The 17,305-nt window shown below is 41.0% G+C and overlaps 1 protein-coding gene across 1 annotated transcript in view; it reads right to left on the bottom strand.

The window, feature by feature from the left end:
• PTH2R (parathyroid hormone 2 receptor) overlaps positions 1-14,770 on the bottom strand; it is a 59,590-nt gene extending 44,820 nt beyond the window's left edge. Inside the window, exons 1-2 of the mRNA XM_037166025.2 lie at positions 14,642-14,770; positions 1,335-1,437 (exon numbers count right to left, since the gene is read on the bottom strand). Coding sequence (XP_037021920.1) covers positions 1,335-1,437; positions 14,642-14,716 — 178 coding nt within the window. The 5' untranslated portion in view covers positions 14,717-14,770. The remainder of the gene's footprint in view (positions 1-1,334; positions 1,438-14,641) is intronic.
• Between the last annotated feature and the right edge of the window lie 2,535 nt (positions 14,771-17,305).

The following is a 17,305-nucleotide window of genomic DNA, read 5'->3' on the forward strand; positions in this document are numbered from 1 at the left end:
CTCAGAAAAATAAAAAATCGACCTGCCTTTTGACCCAGCAATTCCACTGCTGGGATTATATCCTAAGAATCCTAAAACATCAATATCAAAGAACCTATGCACCACAATGTTCATAGCAGCACAATTTACAATAGCCAAGAGTTGGAAGCAACCTAGGTGCCCATCAGTAAATGAATGGATCCAAAAATTGTGGTACATATACACAATGGAATTCTATGCTGCAGAGAGAAAGAAGGAGCTACTACCATTTGCAACAACATGGATGGAACTGGAAAGCATTATGCTGAGTGAAATAGGCCAGGTGCTGAAAGACAAATACCATATGATCTCACCTTTAACAGGAAGCTAAACAACAAAACAAACAAGCAAGCAGAAAAAAAAAAAACAAAAACAAAAAACAAAGACACTTAAATAGAGAACAAGGGGATAGTGACCAGAGGGGAGAAGGAAGGGAAGTTAAGGGGAAAAAGGGGGAGGGATTTGGAGGAACAAATAGGAAGGACACAGGGACGAGAACTAAGGGGGGGTGGAAATGGGAGGGAGGTGGGGAGCAAGGGTGGGGGAAGCTGGGATGGGAAAAATAGACAAAAAACTGTACTTGAAAAATACCTAAATAAAATTTTAAAAAGAAAAAAAAAAGAATCAGTACCATGCAGAACACATTCTTTGATAATAATCAAGAACTCACCACAAAACTTTTGTAGTATTTGGAGACTAGAAGCAAGCAGATAGCAAACTACATGTTTTATTACAGGACATAGCTGTAAGAACATTATCTGCTGCATTCAGGTTGTTGGGAATTTAGGGAGCTCAGTAAATAGTAGTTCCCTTCCCAGTTGAATTGGCAATTATCTGAGAAACTACATAAGGAGTCAGACAGACGAACTCTAAATAATCACTTTAAGGAAAAGGATTTTTGAGAACATAACTTAGGTACATATAAAAGGGCTTGCTTATTTGCTCCTCTGGATTTTACATCCTACCTAAAACTGCAGGCCACACCCCCAGAGACAGAGCCCACCCCTCCAAGCTTCCTGGATAAACCAGCAGGCCTGCTCCCTGCAGGCAGGCAGAGCCCAAAGACAGGCCAGAGGCACAGGCTGGTGTGCACAGTTGCTGCTCCCAAACTCACAACTCAAGCAAGTTCCTCCTGCCACAGGGAGGGAAAAGCTAGTGGGTCCAAGAGATGAAAAGAGCCTGATTCCACACACCCCTCCAAACGGAAACGAAATGACTAAGGGGCTCTCCTAACACTAACTAAGGAGGGGAATCTGCAATCTTGGTGCAGACTGAGTAGGGCCACAAGGAGGACACGATTTACTCAGCGACATCACCTCCTTCCTGGCGCTGAGCCGTGATGTTGCGTTCACACTGCACTTTGGCTCTCAGCACGAGGACGATCTGCTCCTCCATGGTCACGGTGCCGTCGGAATCCAGCTGCAGAAATGAGCAGAATACGAACCGTGAAAAACACTCTCACAACAGTTTTTAAAGCAATGATATACGCTTGAGTGGTTTTCCCTTCTGATATAATTGAAAATCAAAGTTTTGATATCAAGCTATCTGAAATAGTCCTTTATTTGAATCAAAATTCAAAATCCATCAATGTATAAGATGTTAGGATAATCTTACTTTCACCTAATTTGCCTAAATAAAAAATTTTCCCATACTAGAAAATTTTAATATTATTAAGTAATTACATTAGATATAATATAATTAGAAAAATAATAAACCAATTGGAAATTTTCTACAATGTTATGGAGACCTGATGTTTTATTCATTCTCTTGCAATATGTTGGTTATAGCACACAGAAAGAATGGACGAGAAGGCTAAATTTAGCTCTACTGAAGAATGACTGTGAAACCTTGGGCAAGTCACTCGGCCTCTTTAGGTTCATCATAGACCTAAACACGCACTTGACCCAGGAATCGGAGAAGTTAAAGGAGGACCCAGAGAAGGGAGAGCCATTGCAGGTCTGCCTACAGCCCCTCTCTAATGAGATGACCCCACAGATAAGGAATACCCTTCGTGATACAAAAGTGCCAGCCTTGACCTCCTGGTGTAAAACAACGAAACAGTTGCTGCTTCATCTCTGGCCTCCAACGCTCATGAACAATTGCCTCTTGCGGCTCACCCTAATGAGAAACATGAAGGGAAAACAATCCTGGGGGTAGTATAGTCTAACACAGCCAAATTTACACATTACAAAGCCACCAAAATCCACCTCTGCCAACCTGGCACCATACAGATCTCTTCAAACCACTTAGTTTCCAAAACATTTGATAACAAAGTCATGCTTCTATCCAACATGATGCAATTTATTTTGTGCCAAAAGTGATTCCAAAGGAACAGAACTTTAAGACAGGAAAAATCTGTATTTGTCACCGATGGTAGTGTAGCAAATTAACCCAAAACTCTGTCTTAAAACAGCAAACATTAATTGTCTCACAGCTTGGAGAAGCTTAGCTGGGTGGTTCTGGCTCAGAGTCTCTTCTTAGGAGATTGCAGTCAACACTTTAGCCATAGCTATTGTCACCTGAAGACTTGCCTGGGACTAGAGGACCCAGTTCCACAATGGCCCCCTCACATGGTTATTGGCGGAGGGACTCAGTTCCTCACCACATGGTTCTCTCTGTCTGGGTGCTCGAGCGTCCTCACAGCATGTCAACTGTGGACATTCCTACACAGAGAGTGACTCCAGAAAGCGAGCAAGGAAACGACAAGCCCTTTATGACCTAGTCTCAGATGTCACGCGTGATCAGTCCCCTCATAGTCTATTTGTTAAAAGAGAGTCACCAACCTTCACCAAGGAAAGAGAAGTCAATCTCCACCTTTAAAGGGAAGTATCAAAAACCTTATAAATATATTTTGAAACAACCACAATTTTCTGCACATGATCATCTATTTTCTAGAAAAAGGATGCTGAGTGCTCTGTGTTCTGTAGGTTCATAACGGTACCAGGGCCCAGAGCATTGCAGGTCTATTTTCATTTAGAGACTTAGAGATTCCTACATCCAACCAGATGACAAAAACTATCAGTTTATCTAAGTGACAAACTCCCTATAATCCTTTGTCAATCCAAAATCTTTCATTTCAGCTGCAAATACACTTATTCTCAAGAACCATTATTTAAGGAAAGTGGAATATAAGCCTTTTTATATATATTTAATATTATATTTATAATAAGACATTGTGGACTGAACCAAGAAATTTAAAGATATTTATATCACTAGACATAAAAAAGAACAATTACAGATTATTAATCATCGATACAATAATTATAAATGACACAAAATGGTAGACCGACAGGTTCAACTGAAATGAAGTTTACAAAAAAACTATCTGTCATAAGAACTAGTTTTAGTAACAAAAAATGTGTTATTCCTGAAAATTATGAGTTATTACTTTCTAATACTGATATATTTATAATATAAAGAGTAGCTCAATAAATAATCAGGTATATAGTTTTGGAGATTGCTAGATAATATCCATAGCTCAATGCCCGCATAAACTTTAATAATTTTTTTCATAAAAAAAAGAGAATAATCAAAAACTAATTTGGGGAGTATGCTGGCTTACACAACAGGATTTACAGCCACATCTAAGGCTAACACAATGCAGACTCTGAGTTATAAGCAGCCACACAAAAAGCAACCCATAAAATCTCACATATCACAAAGGGAGAATAAAATAAAAACACATGAGTCATCTGAGTAGGCCTGGAAGGAAAATTGACTTCTTCCCCATTCATCCTCCAGAAAGTCAGGAAATATTCAAGCTGTTTCTTTTTTTTTCCAGCTCAATAGTTAATTCTTTGATTTAAATCCTAGAAAATACTGGGCAAGCTATGACCAAATTTCAGAACTATAAATTTGATTCAGAAAAGTTTGACTTCAATATCAAACACAAATATTTAAAATCACTCCTTGTACCATTTTTACTTGAACAAATACATTGTTGTGTTCTTTTGTATATCTGTGGCCCTTTTGCTGTGATAATCCTTTCAGAAACTAGGCATTTTGTAAACCAAAGCTTCTAAACATATTTTATTCTAAAAAATGTAGCCAGTTTAATCCAGGAGCAAATTTGATTAAGATGTACTTACTCTTGATCTGTTAAATTGATCTTTAGTCATTTCAAGTGAGAGTAAGAAAATGCTTATTACATTTTTTATATTGCTTTTTTCCCCTCCTTTGTTACAGATACAAGCATTCTTCACTGTAGACACTAGTTCATTTAAAACAGAAGAGCACTTTTCATACCTAATATATACCTCAAAGTTTCATAGCCAATGTCTACTTTGGTGTTTCATATTCTATTTTATTCCCAAAGCAATAATTGCATCCAAAACAAAAGTGTACTTTTAGGAAAAATAGATGTTAGTCATTTTTCATGGGCAAGTGATCATTTACAATACGAAATAAAGTGTTGAGTTTCAATTTGTCACATAACTTGATTGCTTAAAAAAGTTCTAATTTGACTATGTGTATTTTATTGAAAGGATCTACTGTCGTCATTAAAGACACTAATTGTTAATGTCAGAGTATGAATCCTCATAAGTACAACATTCACATTTATTCCATTTTAAAGTCAACATGAATTTATAAATTAGATGCATTTTAAAAGAAGCATTCTAGAATGTCTACTTCTGGTGTGATGGAGTAAACATATTTCCTCTATTCCTCCCAGTAATTACAACTAAAAACTCTGGACATTCTCTATAAAATGAACATTAGATGATTCTGAAAAGTGGAAAGCAGAAAGCAGACCAGGTAGGGACCTCAGATCCTGAAGATAATACAAGAGGAAATTCTCTGAGTTTTCTTTTGGTCTCATATATTCCTAGCTTGGATTAGAAACTGGCAACTCTAAAACACCAATGGGCACTTACCAAAATAAAGTCTCAAAAAAAAAAAAACAAAAACAGCACCCCTGTTCTCTATGGCAAAGAAAGCAAAGAGGCAGTCTGACAAGGCAGATAACTTTTAGACAATAATAACTCAGCCCAAAAAACAGAAAAAAACACAGTCCAACCACCATCCACATCAGCAAAGTCCAAGTGCAAGGAGGTTTAAGGAGGTGCCATAAGAAGGTGCCCCTGCACCCTCACCAGAGTAGTTTCAGAGCAAAGTAAAGAGCCAGGACTCCACCCACACGGGTCTGTAACAAGGCCACTGACTGTCCTCCCACCCCAGGTGCCAGAGGGGACCCTGTGGGGAGCCTGGACTTCCACCCCAGCCTGGCAGTAACAAGTGTCCCTCCATCTCCCCGCTGGGGCGGTGTCAGAGAAGACCTAGTGAGAGTCAGTCTAGCAGCCCCAAGTCCACCCCACTGCAGTGCGGTGGGAATACGTGAGAGCAGAACTCACGCCGTCAGTCCTCGGCGACAAGGAGTTCCTCACCTTGGCTGTCAACAGCAGCTGGCTGGGGCACCTAGACTTCGACCTCCCCTGAGAAGTGACAAAGTAAAAATTTTTGGCACATGGATGTGAATCCACAGGTAAAGCTGACTTCAGGAGCATGAGAGAATGTAAAATTTATGAGAGCAAGGATTTAGGAGGTTGCATTTTTTTCAGTGTGTCCTTACTCTACCAATTACTAGTGTTTGCCACACAGTTGGTGAGGAACAGAATGGATGTTGGAGAGGCGTAAAAATGCTCAACCTTCTTCATAAGGAGGTTGTGAGGTCTAAAGAAAATAATGCACACAAAGTGCCTAATTAGGGGCCTTGATAGAGTGAACACTGCACAAGCACTAACTATTACCACTGCTATTATCACCGAGTCTATACTTCTACCACTTTCTAAATATACAACATTTGATCAAAATAAATTACTGAAGCAAAAAAAGAATGCTGAACATGAGAAACCTTGGGCAGAGATCGGGGAGGCCTTTCCTGTCCCCACCTGAGGATCTACCATCGACACCTACACAGACGGAAGCAAGAGGCAGATTGGATGCATTAGAAAGAAGGAAAATGAATAGATACTGCAGGGAGGAGATGAGAGTCAAGAACAGAGGCAAGGAACACATCTCTGCTTACAGGCAACCTGCCCCCTCCATAGCGAAAGCCTCTTGGAAGACGGAGCCTGCACAATGAACACAATACTTAGCAGTCCAGTGTAATTTTACTACACTGAAAATGAAGATGCCTTGGAAAGAAGAATTTTAATTGAAGGATATATCCTCATTTTCACAGAATGACGACTTCTACTCATACTACAGTGTTTGTGCTGGTTCAGCAGCAAGGACTGCTGTGCGTATTTATTCTACAAGTATTCATTGAGGCCACCCATGGGGAAGACACCGTCTACAGGCACCGTGCATCCAGCCCTGGGGGAGGACGGTATGGCTCTCAGGCACTTAGTACATGCTCACCATGAGTGGTACAAAAACCACAATGGGCTCAGTAACAAAATGCAGTTACTAACATGTTACCAACCTCACGGAAATAGAAGTCTGCTGTACCTTTCAGATGAACTTTAAAAGGCATTTTTGAGACTACGGGAAAGCTCTGTATGTCTACTCAAGGTTTCATCTAATTCTCAGATGTCTCTAATCTATCTCTAAGTTCAATTAATCAACACGAACATTGTGCTTAAGTTTTGCTTCCATGTGTCTAGGGCCATGCCACACGGAACACACCCAGTCTCACCTGATCTTGGAAGTTTGTCTCATGTGACTATCAAAAGCTCCTGGATCCTGGATCTTACAGACTTTAGTCATCTAGAAACTGAGATGTCAGAACACACGGTGAGAGAAGTCCCACCTAGATACTTATCCCAGACATGAGTGCCCTTCCGGAGGCAGGTCCTCCCGCGGGGCAGGCAGAAGGCTAAGCAAGCTTCCGCACAGCCATGCCCACAGTCTTGGGTTAAATGCACTGTTAACCACAATCTTAATCCCAAAAATGCCTTTAAAAATAACTGAAAAACTTTTTCTTGTGGAAAACAGAGCTAGCCTAATTATATAAGTAGGAAAATGACAAGTAGTATAAATTATTCTCATTTAGGAAACTTCGGCCAGATTGCAATTCAGTGTAGAGGGTTTCGGTGAGAAGAGGCGGCCGTCTGCCTTTGGGCACTTCCATTACATGTAGAAGATGGTTCCAGTCTCGTCACAAAAAATACCTGGCCAAGGAGTATTAAACAACATTTTTGTTTGTGAGATATTTTAATTTTTTATCAGTCTGTATCTTATTATTAACAAAAGTATTTGATTTATTTGCTAATTCAAGTAGCAATATATCATAGCCCTTCTACCTATGATCACACAAACGCCAATATTTAATGAGCATCTACTGGGTACTGAAATACCATAAAAAATTACTGGAAAATCAGTTCTGTTTTTTCAACTAGCCCAGTATCTGTGGCAGAAGCTTGATGCATCTAATATGACATTTTTAAAAGAAATAACATACTTATGACTTTAAAATAAATATCATACACACTGTCATTTGAAACTCTTTTTCTAGCCTACATGTAACTTAACAAAATTAGCAATGATGTTACATCTATTAAAAACCTAATGCAAATATCATATTTAATAATTAATCTTTAGCAGTCCTATTGAAGTAACAAACAAGAGAAGATGCCTGCAATAATAACTGCCATTCAACATTATACTGGGAGCTCTAACTAATCCAGTATAAGACAGACTGAAAAGAGAAAGCAGAGATAGATACTGGAGAAAATTGTTACTGTCCAAGAATAAACTTGGTAGTTATGAATCAATCAATAAAAATAACAGACATCACCTCCAGCAGCCATAATTAGAAAATGTAATCGAAATTGTGGTAAGGACGATAATGATGACCACAAGGAGGACAATGACAACCGTGATGGCCAACACTCACAGTAAGCAAACTCTGTGACAGGCACTGCGTTACATGCTTCTCCTGAGGTTTGCACATAATCTGCACATCAACACAATGAATATGTTGTGTTGTCCATCAGAGCAGTCCTATGTGGTGATAAAACAGCCAGGCCCTAGCACTCCCGTTGTGCTCAGTCATTGGCTGGGGTTGTTTATAAGATCACAGACTTGGCTGCAGGGCTCAGGCACATGATTAAAAGCAGTGCAACTGGAGGCTAGTGGCCAAATGACTCCTAACAAACCAATGGCTGGTCTTTCTTGAAGGACCAGCTCCATGGTAAACTCCATGGAGTAAATGATTAGAAAAGATGAGTTCCAAGTGGGATCAAATAGAATGAATTTTCTTGGAATGAAAGGATTAAAAGTCAGCTTATTCAAACACTGATAGAGAACCTATCACCCAAAGGCACCATGCTCATTGTCACAGGGAGCTCCAAATTGTTTACTAGCCCCTTTGCTCCATGGATTTATAATCCAGAGGTAATATTACAGAAAACCATCCACATGCTCTTTTTCATTTAGTTCATTGCTGTTCTGTAAATGAACAGACTGAGTTTTTGAGATGTTATGTGAGGGCTAAAAGAGTAGGAAACAGATTCCAAATTTTGTTTCTGATAAAGTCCCTAACCTTAACCATTCTGCATAGTAACCTCCCGCTCCAGAAAGCTCTGGTTTACTTTATTTGAGAGTCAGCCGTGGAATAATTGCCAAGCTCAACCCTTGGCCTGCCTGCCTGTCAGCTGTACAATAAGAACCCACTGGAACACGGACTCTCAGAGGCACGCTCTGCCAGTGGCGCTTGTCCCTCCATCTTCATGACCAGATGCAGCTTCCATTGCATCATCTGTACCCATGGCAGCCATCTCTGCCCTTCAGAACAGAACGACCTTTTTAAAATTAAAACTTGAGTAAATGATTAGAGATGAGTTCCAAGTGGGATCAAAGAGGATGAATTTTCTTGGAATGAAAGGATTAAAAATCAGCTTATTCAAACATTGATAGAGAACCTATCACCCAAAGGCACCATGCTCATTGTCACAGGGAGTTCCAAATTGTTTACTAGCCCCTTTGCTCCGTGGATTTATAATCCAGATGTAATATTACAGAAAACCATCCACATGGCCTTTTCCAATCACGTTCACTGGCCCTTTTAATACAATTATACTCTCCCTGAGAATATAATTCACCCATGTGGCTTCAGGTACTCCCTGCAAAGTAATGATGCTAAATCCAAGGCTTTTCTCAAATTCCATAATCCAATATCCAACCTCCTATTAAATGTATCACAGGCTCCTCACTCTTAGCCCACCTGGAAATTTGACCCTCAGACCAGCCCTGACCAATCCTCCTTCAGCTGAACGTACCTTCTGTCTCCGGACAGAATATTCCATCTGCCTTGTTGCATCTCTATTTGTGCAAGGACACACCAGTGACGGCTGCACTGCCTTCAGATCAACTTCTCTGTCTCCAGATGACTTCTTCAATGGGGGAGACAGGCTTTAATCAAGTACTCATATTAATAAATGTAAAATTAAATCCCCTATTAGTACTACAAATAAAATGTCTAATGGGCTCTGCAGGAGAAACCACAAGTAGAAGAAAGAGTGTTGCAGGCAGACAGAACAGCCTTGCAAAACTCATTCACACACACACACACCATTTAAAAGCCTTCAGTGGCTCCCAATCAGGTTGAGATATCATCTCACTCTATTAATAATAACCAGTCCATTAAAAAGTCCTTTATTAATTGGCTACCGGAACAAGAGAAAAGAGCTGCTATCTTCATTATCAGACACCTTAAGGCTTTTATCTGCTTTGTACACTTTTTTTTCAATTACAGTTTGTTTTTACATTTTTTAATTCAATACTCTCCACATTCCCTGAGATACATGAGATTATTTTCCCCATTTTAGAATGGAGGAAATGGAGGCACAAAGAGATGAAATAAATTGCCTGAAGCCACATTGCCATTAAAAAGTTTAAAGAGCAACCCAAAGGCAAGACAAAAACAGAGGGGAAAGAAAGGAGATGATTTCTAGCAGATGGCAAAACCAGCTGAAGCCCAAGATAGGAAATTAAATGGAATGTGTGAATGTTAGTTGAAAATGCTCTAATTTTCCTTACAATGAACTGAGAACGTTCTGAGCAAATGAGACCTACTCTCTGTACATTGCCAAGAAAAAGCCACATGTGACTCCCAAGATGGATATCTTGCTGCTCCTGGGTCCCTGGGGCTGAAGGGACCACCCACAATTAGTGTGGTCACCAAGAAGGCCACCTTCAGGGGTACCAGGTCTCCGCATAATTAGAAGACAAATGGAAACAGACCTGGCTGTCAACAGGAAGGAAGAACAAACCAACCATCAGCTCTTTGATTACAATAGTGCTCATGGAAATAAGCACAACACAGAGCTAATTGGCTGTAGGTTTCATTTTATTGTGCTGAGGGTAGTGCCCTAGCTCACCATCGTGGAGAAACTGCCTAGGTCCCAGTTATGTCCTCTTTCTAAACCTACCAATAATGGCTTGTTGGTAATTCCATCTACTGTCACCAGAATCTCCAAATAACACAAGAGATTGAGATTGAGAGGGTTTACTTGCTTTATTAATTTCACCTATCCCCTTTTATCACTGTACTCCACTCGTACTTCTCTGCCTTCCTATATCCAACCATTTATATGAAATATCTATACACATATACCTTTTCATCTGAACATGTTTACATGCATGTATTTTAATGTATGTAAATGGTATTGTATTGCACATCCCATTTGTGTTGTATTATATCCTGTTTTTTAATTTTTTGTTTTTTTATTTAGTTATTTTTCAAGTACAGTTTTCTGTCTATTTCTCCCATCCCAGCCCACCCTGCCCCATGCTCCCCACCTCCCTCCCATTTCCACCCCCTTAGTTATTGTCCCTGTGTCCTTCATACTTGTTCCTCTAAATCCCTCCCATTTTTTCCCCTTAAATTCCCTCCCCTCTCCCCTCTGGTCACTGTCCCCTTGTTCTCTATTTCAGTGTCTTTGTTTTTAAAGATCTCATTCATGCTGCTTTGTGCACATTGAATCAATTGCTTTTTATTGTCCTCAGCTCTCTAATACCAGAGAATTATTGCAATAATCATGATGGGCTTGTGTCACCAAGAAACTCCTCAGGATCTATACCCAGGAGTGGATACTGCTGAGAGGGAGGCACGCACATACATAATTCAGCTAAGCAGTGTCCAGCTGGTCTCCATAATGAGGCACCAGTCTGAGGGGTGGGCTCAGAATAGAAGCCAGCATGCGAATCGTGACTCTTTAGCTGTGGGACTTGAGAATATTATCTAAAATCTCCTGGCCCCCTTTTCTCATTTATGAAATGTGCCTATCTCATAAAGTTACTATCAGAATTAAATGGGATCATAATAGATTAAAATGCTTAGCACAGAACTCTACACATGTTAAGTAACTGATTACCAGTTTTTTTCCACCCCGTTAAGAGATTTTGGATTTTCCAGTAGACTCTGAATCTTCACACAGGAAGATCAGTAGAACTCATCCTCCTCCACACACAGAATGAGAATAGAGGTCAAGTTTAATGCCTAGTTTAATGTTATCAGAAGAATGTGAACTCGGCTTTCTGGGTTCCCAGGATAGCGCCCCTTCCCCTGTATGGGAATGTCCATGGCAGTGATGAGATTCCACCCAGGCAAAAATGAGTAATAACTAGAAAAAACAAACCCTGCCCATGACTGCCTGCTCACACCTGGCACTCTGTAGAACTTATTGCTTCTATTCAGTATGTCATTAGCTTCTGGGAATTTTTCTAGCTGTGCTGATTGATTTGTACTCACTTCCCTGCACACACACTGTCTGAGAGCCACACGATCTGCTGCCATGGAGCCCGGAGAAAGTGACCGAGTCACGTGGGGTCAGCCCAGCAAAGCCAATGTTGCTCCTTGATAATTCTGTAAGGGAGGCAGCCATGGAGGTTACCATGGAGCTGGTCCTTCAAGAAAGACCAGCCATTGGTCCGCTAGGAGTCAGTTGGCCACTAGCCTCCAGGTGCACTGCTTTTAATCATGTGCTTGAGCCCTGCAGCCAAGACTGTGATCTTATAAACAACCCCAGCTGATGACTGAGCACAATGGGAGTGCTAGGGCCTAGCCACATGGGACTCCTCTGATGGACAAACTGTCCCAGAGCTCTCTGTTGAGTTGGCCATGACTTTGTCAGATTCGCACCCTGGTCTGAGGCTCCCCCTATCCAATCCTGCCTCTGTACCCTTTTATCTCTCACAAGCATTACTCCCCAATATACCCACTGCAGCCCTAATTCCATCAGAGTCTTTTTAGGAGGAACCACTGACAACAGTAAAATATACTACACATATTCATATCGTGGTCCTCATTACCATGTGGTACCTAACTTGAGGAAATACATGGCTGGGCTCTGTAATGATGCCTGATGCATGAATGAATGAGTTTTGAACTGTGCTTTGAGTCAAGGGTGCCATCTTTGCCAACAAAAAAAACACAGAAATTTCTAAAACAATCAACAAGTACCAGTCTATATAATCTATCCTATGATGTGATCCAAGGTCTATTGACTATTAAAGAATCATTCCACACATGCCAATTCTGCTTGAATGAGTTCTCTTTGTTATTCTAGCACCGAATCAAAACTTGTTAAATATATGTATGTATGAACTGGCAGCAAAGATAAAGAAACTAAAGATCAGCAAAGTTCTCAATGTCCATGTCAATCACTTTAACTTTCAGATTTTGTTTAAAGTGCCAAAAATGGAATGTATTATCACACATTGCCATTTCATACAATTCTTAACCTAGAAATATAAATGAAAATCACTTTAAACCAATGGGTCTCAGCCAGAAGCAATTTTGCCTGTAAGGGGACATTTGACAATATCTAGAGACACCTTTGGTGTCACAGCTTGGCAGGGGCAGGGGCAGGGGGGCCGGACGCTGTTGGAATCCAGTGGAAATGGGCAGGGATGGTGCTCAGTATCCTCCCCGTACAAGACAAACCCACAACAAAGAATTATACAGCCTCACATGTCCAGAGTGCCAGGTGGAGAAACCTTGGTTTAGGCTTATAGAAAGCAATGTTTAATATCCTGATTGTTTCATTGAAATCTAAAAGTAACAGAAATGTTCTATCCATAGTCCCATACTGATTTCCTGTTGTTGTTGTACTAACCGATATTTTCACATTTTCTTAAAGAAATAATCTAGAACACTGACTAAAATAAGTGGTTAGCACTCACTTGCCTTTTATACAAGGAAGCAGTGTGTTTAAGCATATTATTCAAGTATCTTAGGAAATAGACATGCGGGCAGTACATTAGAGATCACCAGAGTCCTATAACTATCACCAAAATCTTAGGGGTTTTTTTCAATTCAGCCATATTACTTCTGTTGGTGAAAGTTTTCAAGTTTAAGCACACCACGCTCTTAAGCATCCATTGCTAATCTTTTTTTAACTGAATTTATTGGGCTGACATTAGTTAATACAATTATATAGGTTTCAGGTGTATGACTCTATGACACATCATGTGTATATTGTACTATGTGTTCACCATTCCAATTCAAGTCGTCTTCCGTCACCATCGTGCCCCCTTTACTCTCGTCTAAATCCTCTCCTCCCTCCCCCATGGTAGTCACCCTGCTGTTGTCTGTGACTGTGAGTCTTCTTTTCATTCTTAATCCCGCCAAAGTTTTCAACCAGCCCCACAAACCTCCTCCACTCTGACAGCTAATCTTACCAGTCAATGTATAATGCACACATTGTTTGATTTTTTTAAACAGAACAAATTTATGGAAACACCCTGGTTGTGTCAGGTAAAGCCCAGTATTTAGCAGGGCACTATCTCCTTTCATTTTTGTGGTTATGTGGTTTTTTAAAAATTGCACTTTTAGTATAATCGTAATCCAAATTGGTCATCTAAAAGCCAGTAACATACTATTAAGTTTATATAGTATCCGTGCAAAAATCAACGCCTAATTTTCTCACTGTGAAGGATTTTTAAAGAACTGGGGCTTTTATTTGATGGTCAAGACGCGCCCCCTACCGATCAGAAGGAGTAATAAGGTTGATTCCGTTGAAATTCACGGGGCTCTTAAAACTGCACTACACCCAGCAGTACATCTCTTCCTAGTTCATCTAAAGAGCTGAGTGTAAACTCTAGATTTTATTTGACACAAGGAAAATGTACAGATGAAATGTGGCCTGCACATGCGAGAGGGTCCCTTGTGAAAGCCCGGAAAATCTCTAAACGGTATTAGTTAGCATGGTACGAAATCACAACCACCCCTTATTCTTAACATTAACAACTGAGCTCTATTTGGAGATATTTTTCCATCTAGTTTTTTTGCTTTGATAATACATGATTTTTTTTTTTTTTTTTTTTTTTACCAAGGAGAGCCAGGTGGCCTTTCAGGTAATGGTAACAATCTGATCCTTGAAGTTTAAGTTCGCAAAAGTGATGGTAAATTGCCAGCAGACAAAAATAATTTGGATTAATTAAATGGGGTCAAAGGCGACTACGCGTAAGAAAAGTTCCTTCACCTCCCAGCCTCACCCTCAGGACATCAGTCAAAGCATATCTTTGTAGTTCCACTAAAGTGTGTGTGTGTGTGTGTGTGTGTGTGTGTGTGTGAGAGAGAGAGAGAGAGAGAGAGAGAGAGAGAGTCTCCGTCTACCTGATTCCGAGTGCAGCCGGAGGTTCAGAGGAGCAGGTGCTGCGGGTCCCGTATTCTTACCTGGGCTCCAGCGAGGAGGCAGCCGCCTAGCAGCAGCCACCCCCAGATGTGTGGCGCCGCCCCCGGCAGAGCCATGCACGGAGCAGCCCGAGCGAGAAGCAGGATGCTCTTCCCAGAGCCCCGGAGAGAAGCTCCGCGCTCGCAACTTGATGAGCGTGGGGCAAACTTGTCCAGAGCGAGGCGCAGCTGCGGAGACCAGGCCTGGAGCCACCTGGCCAGGGATACCCGCAGCCAAGCTGCCGATGCCCGCTTGTCTTGGATCCTGGTTGTGCCACCAGTCGGCTCGAGGCTTGCTGCAGTCTTCTGAGGAAAGCTGTTCGCGTCCGGGCCTTGACTTTGGCCGCGCGGCCCCAGGAAGGGAGGGTTGGCCGCGGCGCCCCCTGCGGGAGCAGCGGGGAGGCGCTCGCGCTCCTCCTCAGAGTCACTGCGTCTGGCGGCCCAGGGGACCCCTGGGGCAACGGATGCAGAGCGAGGCTAACACCTCGCACAACTCCCACCGTCTCTGCTTCCCTCCATTCTGCTCTGATCCCAGCGCCGCGTCTCTAGGGGCGCCCTAGGCCCTCGGGGAGTAGTCCCAAAGTTCTCCACTGTCCAGACGTGCACTGACCACCAGCCACCAGAGGCAATGGACCATGTTTTCAAAGGTTTCCGAGGCCAGGCGCGTTTTGCATCTGTGACTGTATGCTCAACAGTCTCTACAGCTCTCTAAATTTTTCTGCTTGCTTTTTCTTCTAACTACTATGGTAATACTGTGTGTGTGTGTGTGTGTGTGTGTGTGTGTGTGTGTGTGTGTGTGTGTGTGTGTGAGAGAGAGAGAGAGAGAAACATATACTCCACTAGAAATCTCTGAGTCAAAATTCTTTGTATTGTTTTTATGAGTTTTGGATTCAGTCATTGAAGAAAGACAACTGATATTATTTTACAGATTTGTGTGTGGGGGTAAACACCTTCGTTTGAAGTAATGTCTGCTCTATTTTTCTTAGAATCATAATCACCAAAACGCCAGAAATCTTGCTTTACAGCAATTTGAGTTGAAGAATGTTCAGCATCCCAGGATCTGATACAGTTAGGAAGGAACGATTCCCATAGGTAAAGCACAATAATTCCCTCATCTCCTCTTGACAGTGAGGATCTGAGATCTGTCACCATCAGCTGTCACTTGTGTGCCAAAGTGAAAAATGGGTTTGCTTTTAAAACGTCTAGATTATTAATGGCTGGCTAGCTCTAAAACACTAGAAAGGGGTGGCTTTTATTTCTTCTTCTTCACATCTGAAAATGTCCACGCCTACCTCTATTTTAACAGCATTGCTTATATTATGTATTGTATGTATTATATCATCTCATACGCTTTTTGGAAGAAGCCAAATCTAAATAATACAGCATACACTCATAGGTACATACCTGCAAAATTACCAAATAAAGTTTATTTTCCACTTATTCTACCAAAGATTTAAGGTTTTGTGGTGTGTGTGCTCTTTTTCAAAAGAGACCTCTCTGTAGTCACTATTAGCTAAAAATGTTCAGTTTGCATGAATTACTTAGAATTATTACCTGTTACATTACTCAACTCAAGCAGAAAAATAATAGTTAATAGTAATAATACTGGCTGATGACATTTATTTGGTGCTTTATTACATTCAGTTACTCTTCTAGGTACTTTACATAAAATTAATCTTTCTGTTACCCCTGTGAGGCCGACAATATATTGTGTTTATAGATGAGTAAGTAGACACTGAGTCACTTGCCAAGTTCGAGATATCCTACTCAGTAGCATCTGTTCTCCTATTTATATGATAGTATGAACACAATGTTTTTCACGTTTCACAGGCCTCACTAAACACTTGCCCAGGCAGTTTTTTCCTCTTATTTCTTTGTTTGTTGCACCTCCCACAACTCTAGAAAAATTCCCTGTGCGTTACAGCAGTGGCTCTGAGCCAGGGGCAGTTTTGTCTTCCAGGGGGACATCTGGCAATGTCTGGGGACATTTTCGGTTGCGGCACATTGTGAGTGCGTCACCCTACATGTTACTGGCATGTAGTGAACGGAATCCGGAGAGGCCACTAAGCATCCAACAATTCACAAGACAGCCTTCTGAGACAGAGAAACAGCTGTCCCAAAATACCAAGTGACTAGCCAGAAGGCAACCACAGCTATTAGCTGTTTGTAAACTAGACAGTCAATAAGGCCTGAGAAGCCTGTATGCTGGAGCTTACCATTGATATTTGCAAAACACATGATCCAATCAGGCCATTCATACAAACAGGTACCAATCCAGAGGCTTTGGACTGTTTAAAGCCATATTAAATGATGGTGAATGAATAATATTAAATAAAGTAAAAAATAATTACATGAATTGTTGATATCATCAGGATACTTGTGATCTTGCCATAAAATATATACTTGCTTTTATTATGGATAAATTCAGAATAATTAGTTAATAGTATTTACAAACATAACTTTAAAACCAAAAACTTTTGTGCAAAGTTACCCATAAAATCTCTTTGCAAATGACATCTCATCGATCCTTAAAAGCAATGAAAGACAGGTGACAGTTTTGGTCACCCGCATTCATAAACGAAAAAACAGGGTCTTGGTGCTAAAGGGACTCAATCCAAGCAAATCCCAGCCCCAAGGCAATTAGGGTTATTCTGGAGAAGTTCTGTT

Source organism: Artibeus jamaicensis, unplaced genomic scaffold (assembly GCF_021234435.1).
Source record: "Artibeus jamaicensis isolate MK-2021 breed Jamaican fruit bat unplaced genomic scaffold, CSHL_Jam_final contig_1015, whole genome shotgun sequence".
NCBI lineage: Eukaryota > Metazoa > Chordata > Mammalia > Chiroptera > Phyllostomidae > Artibeus > Artibeus jamaicensis.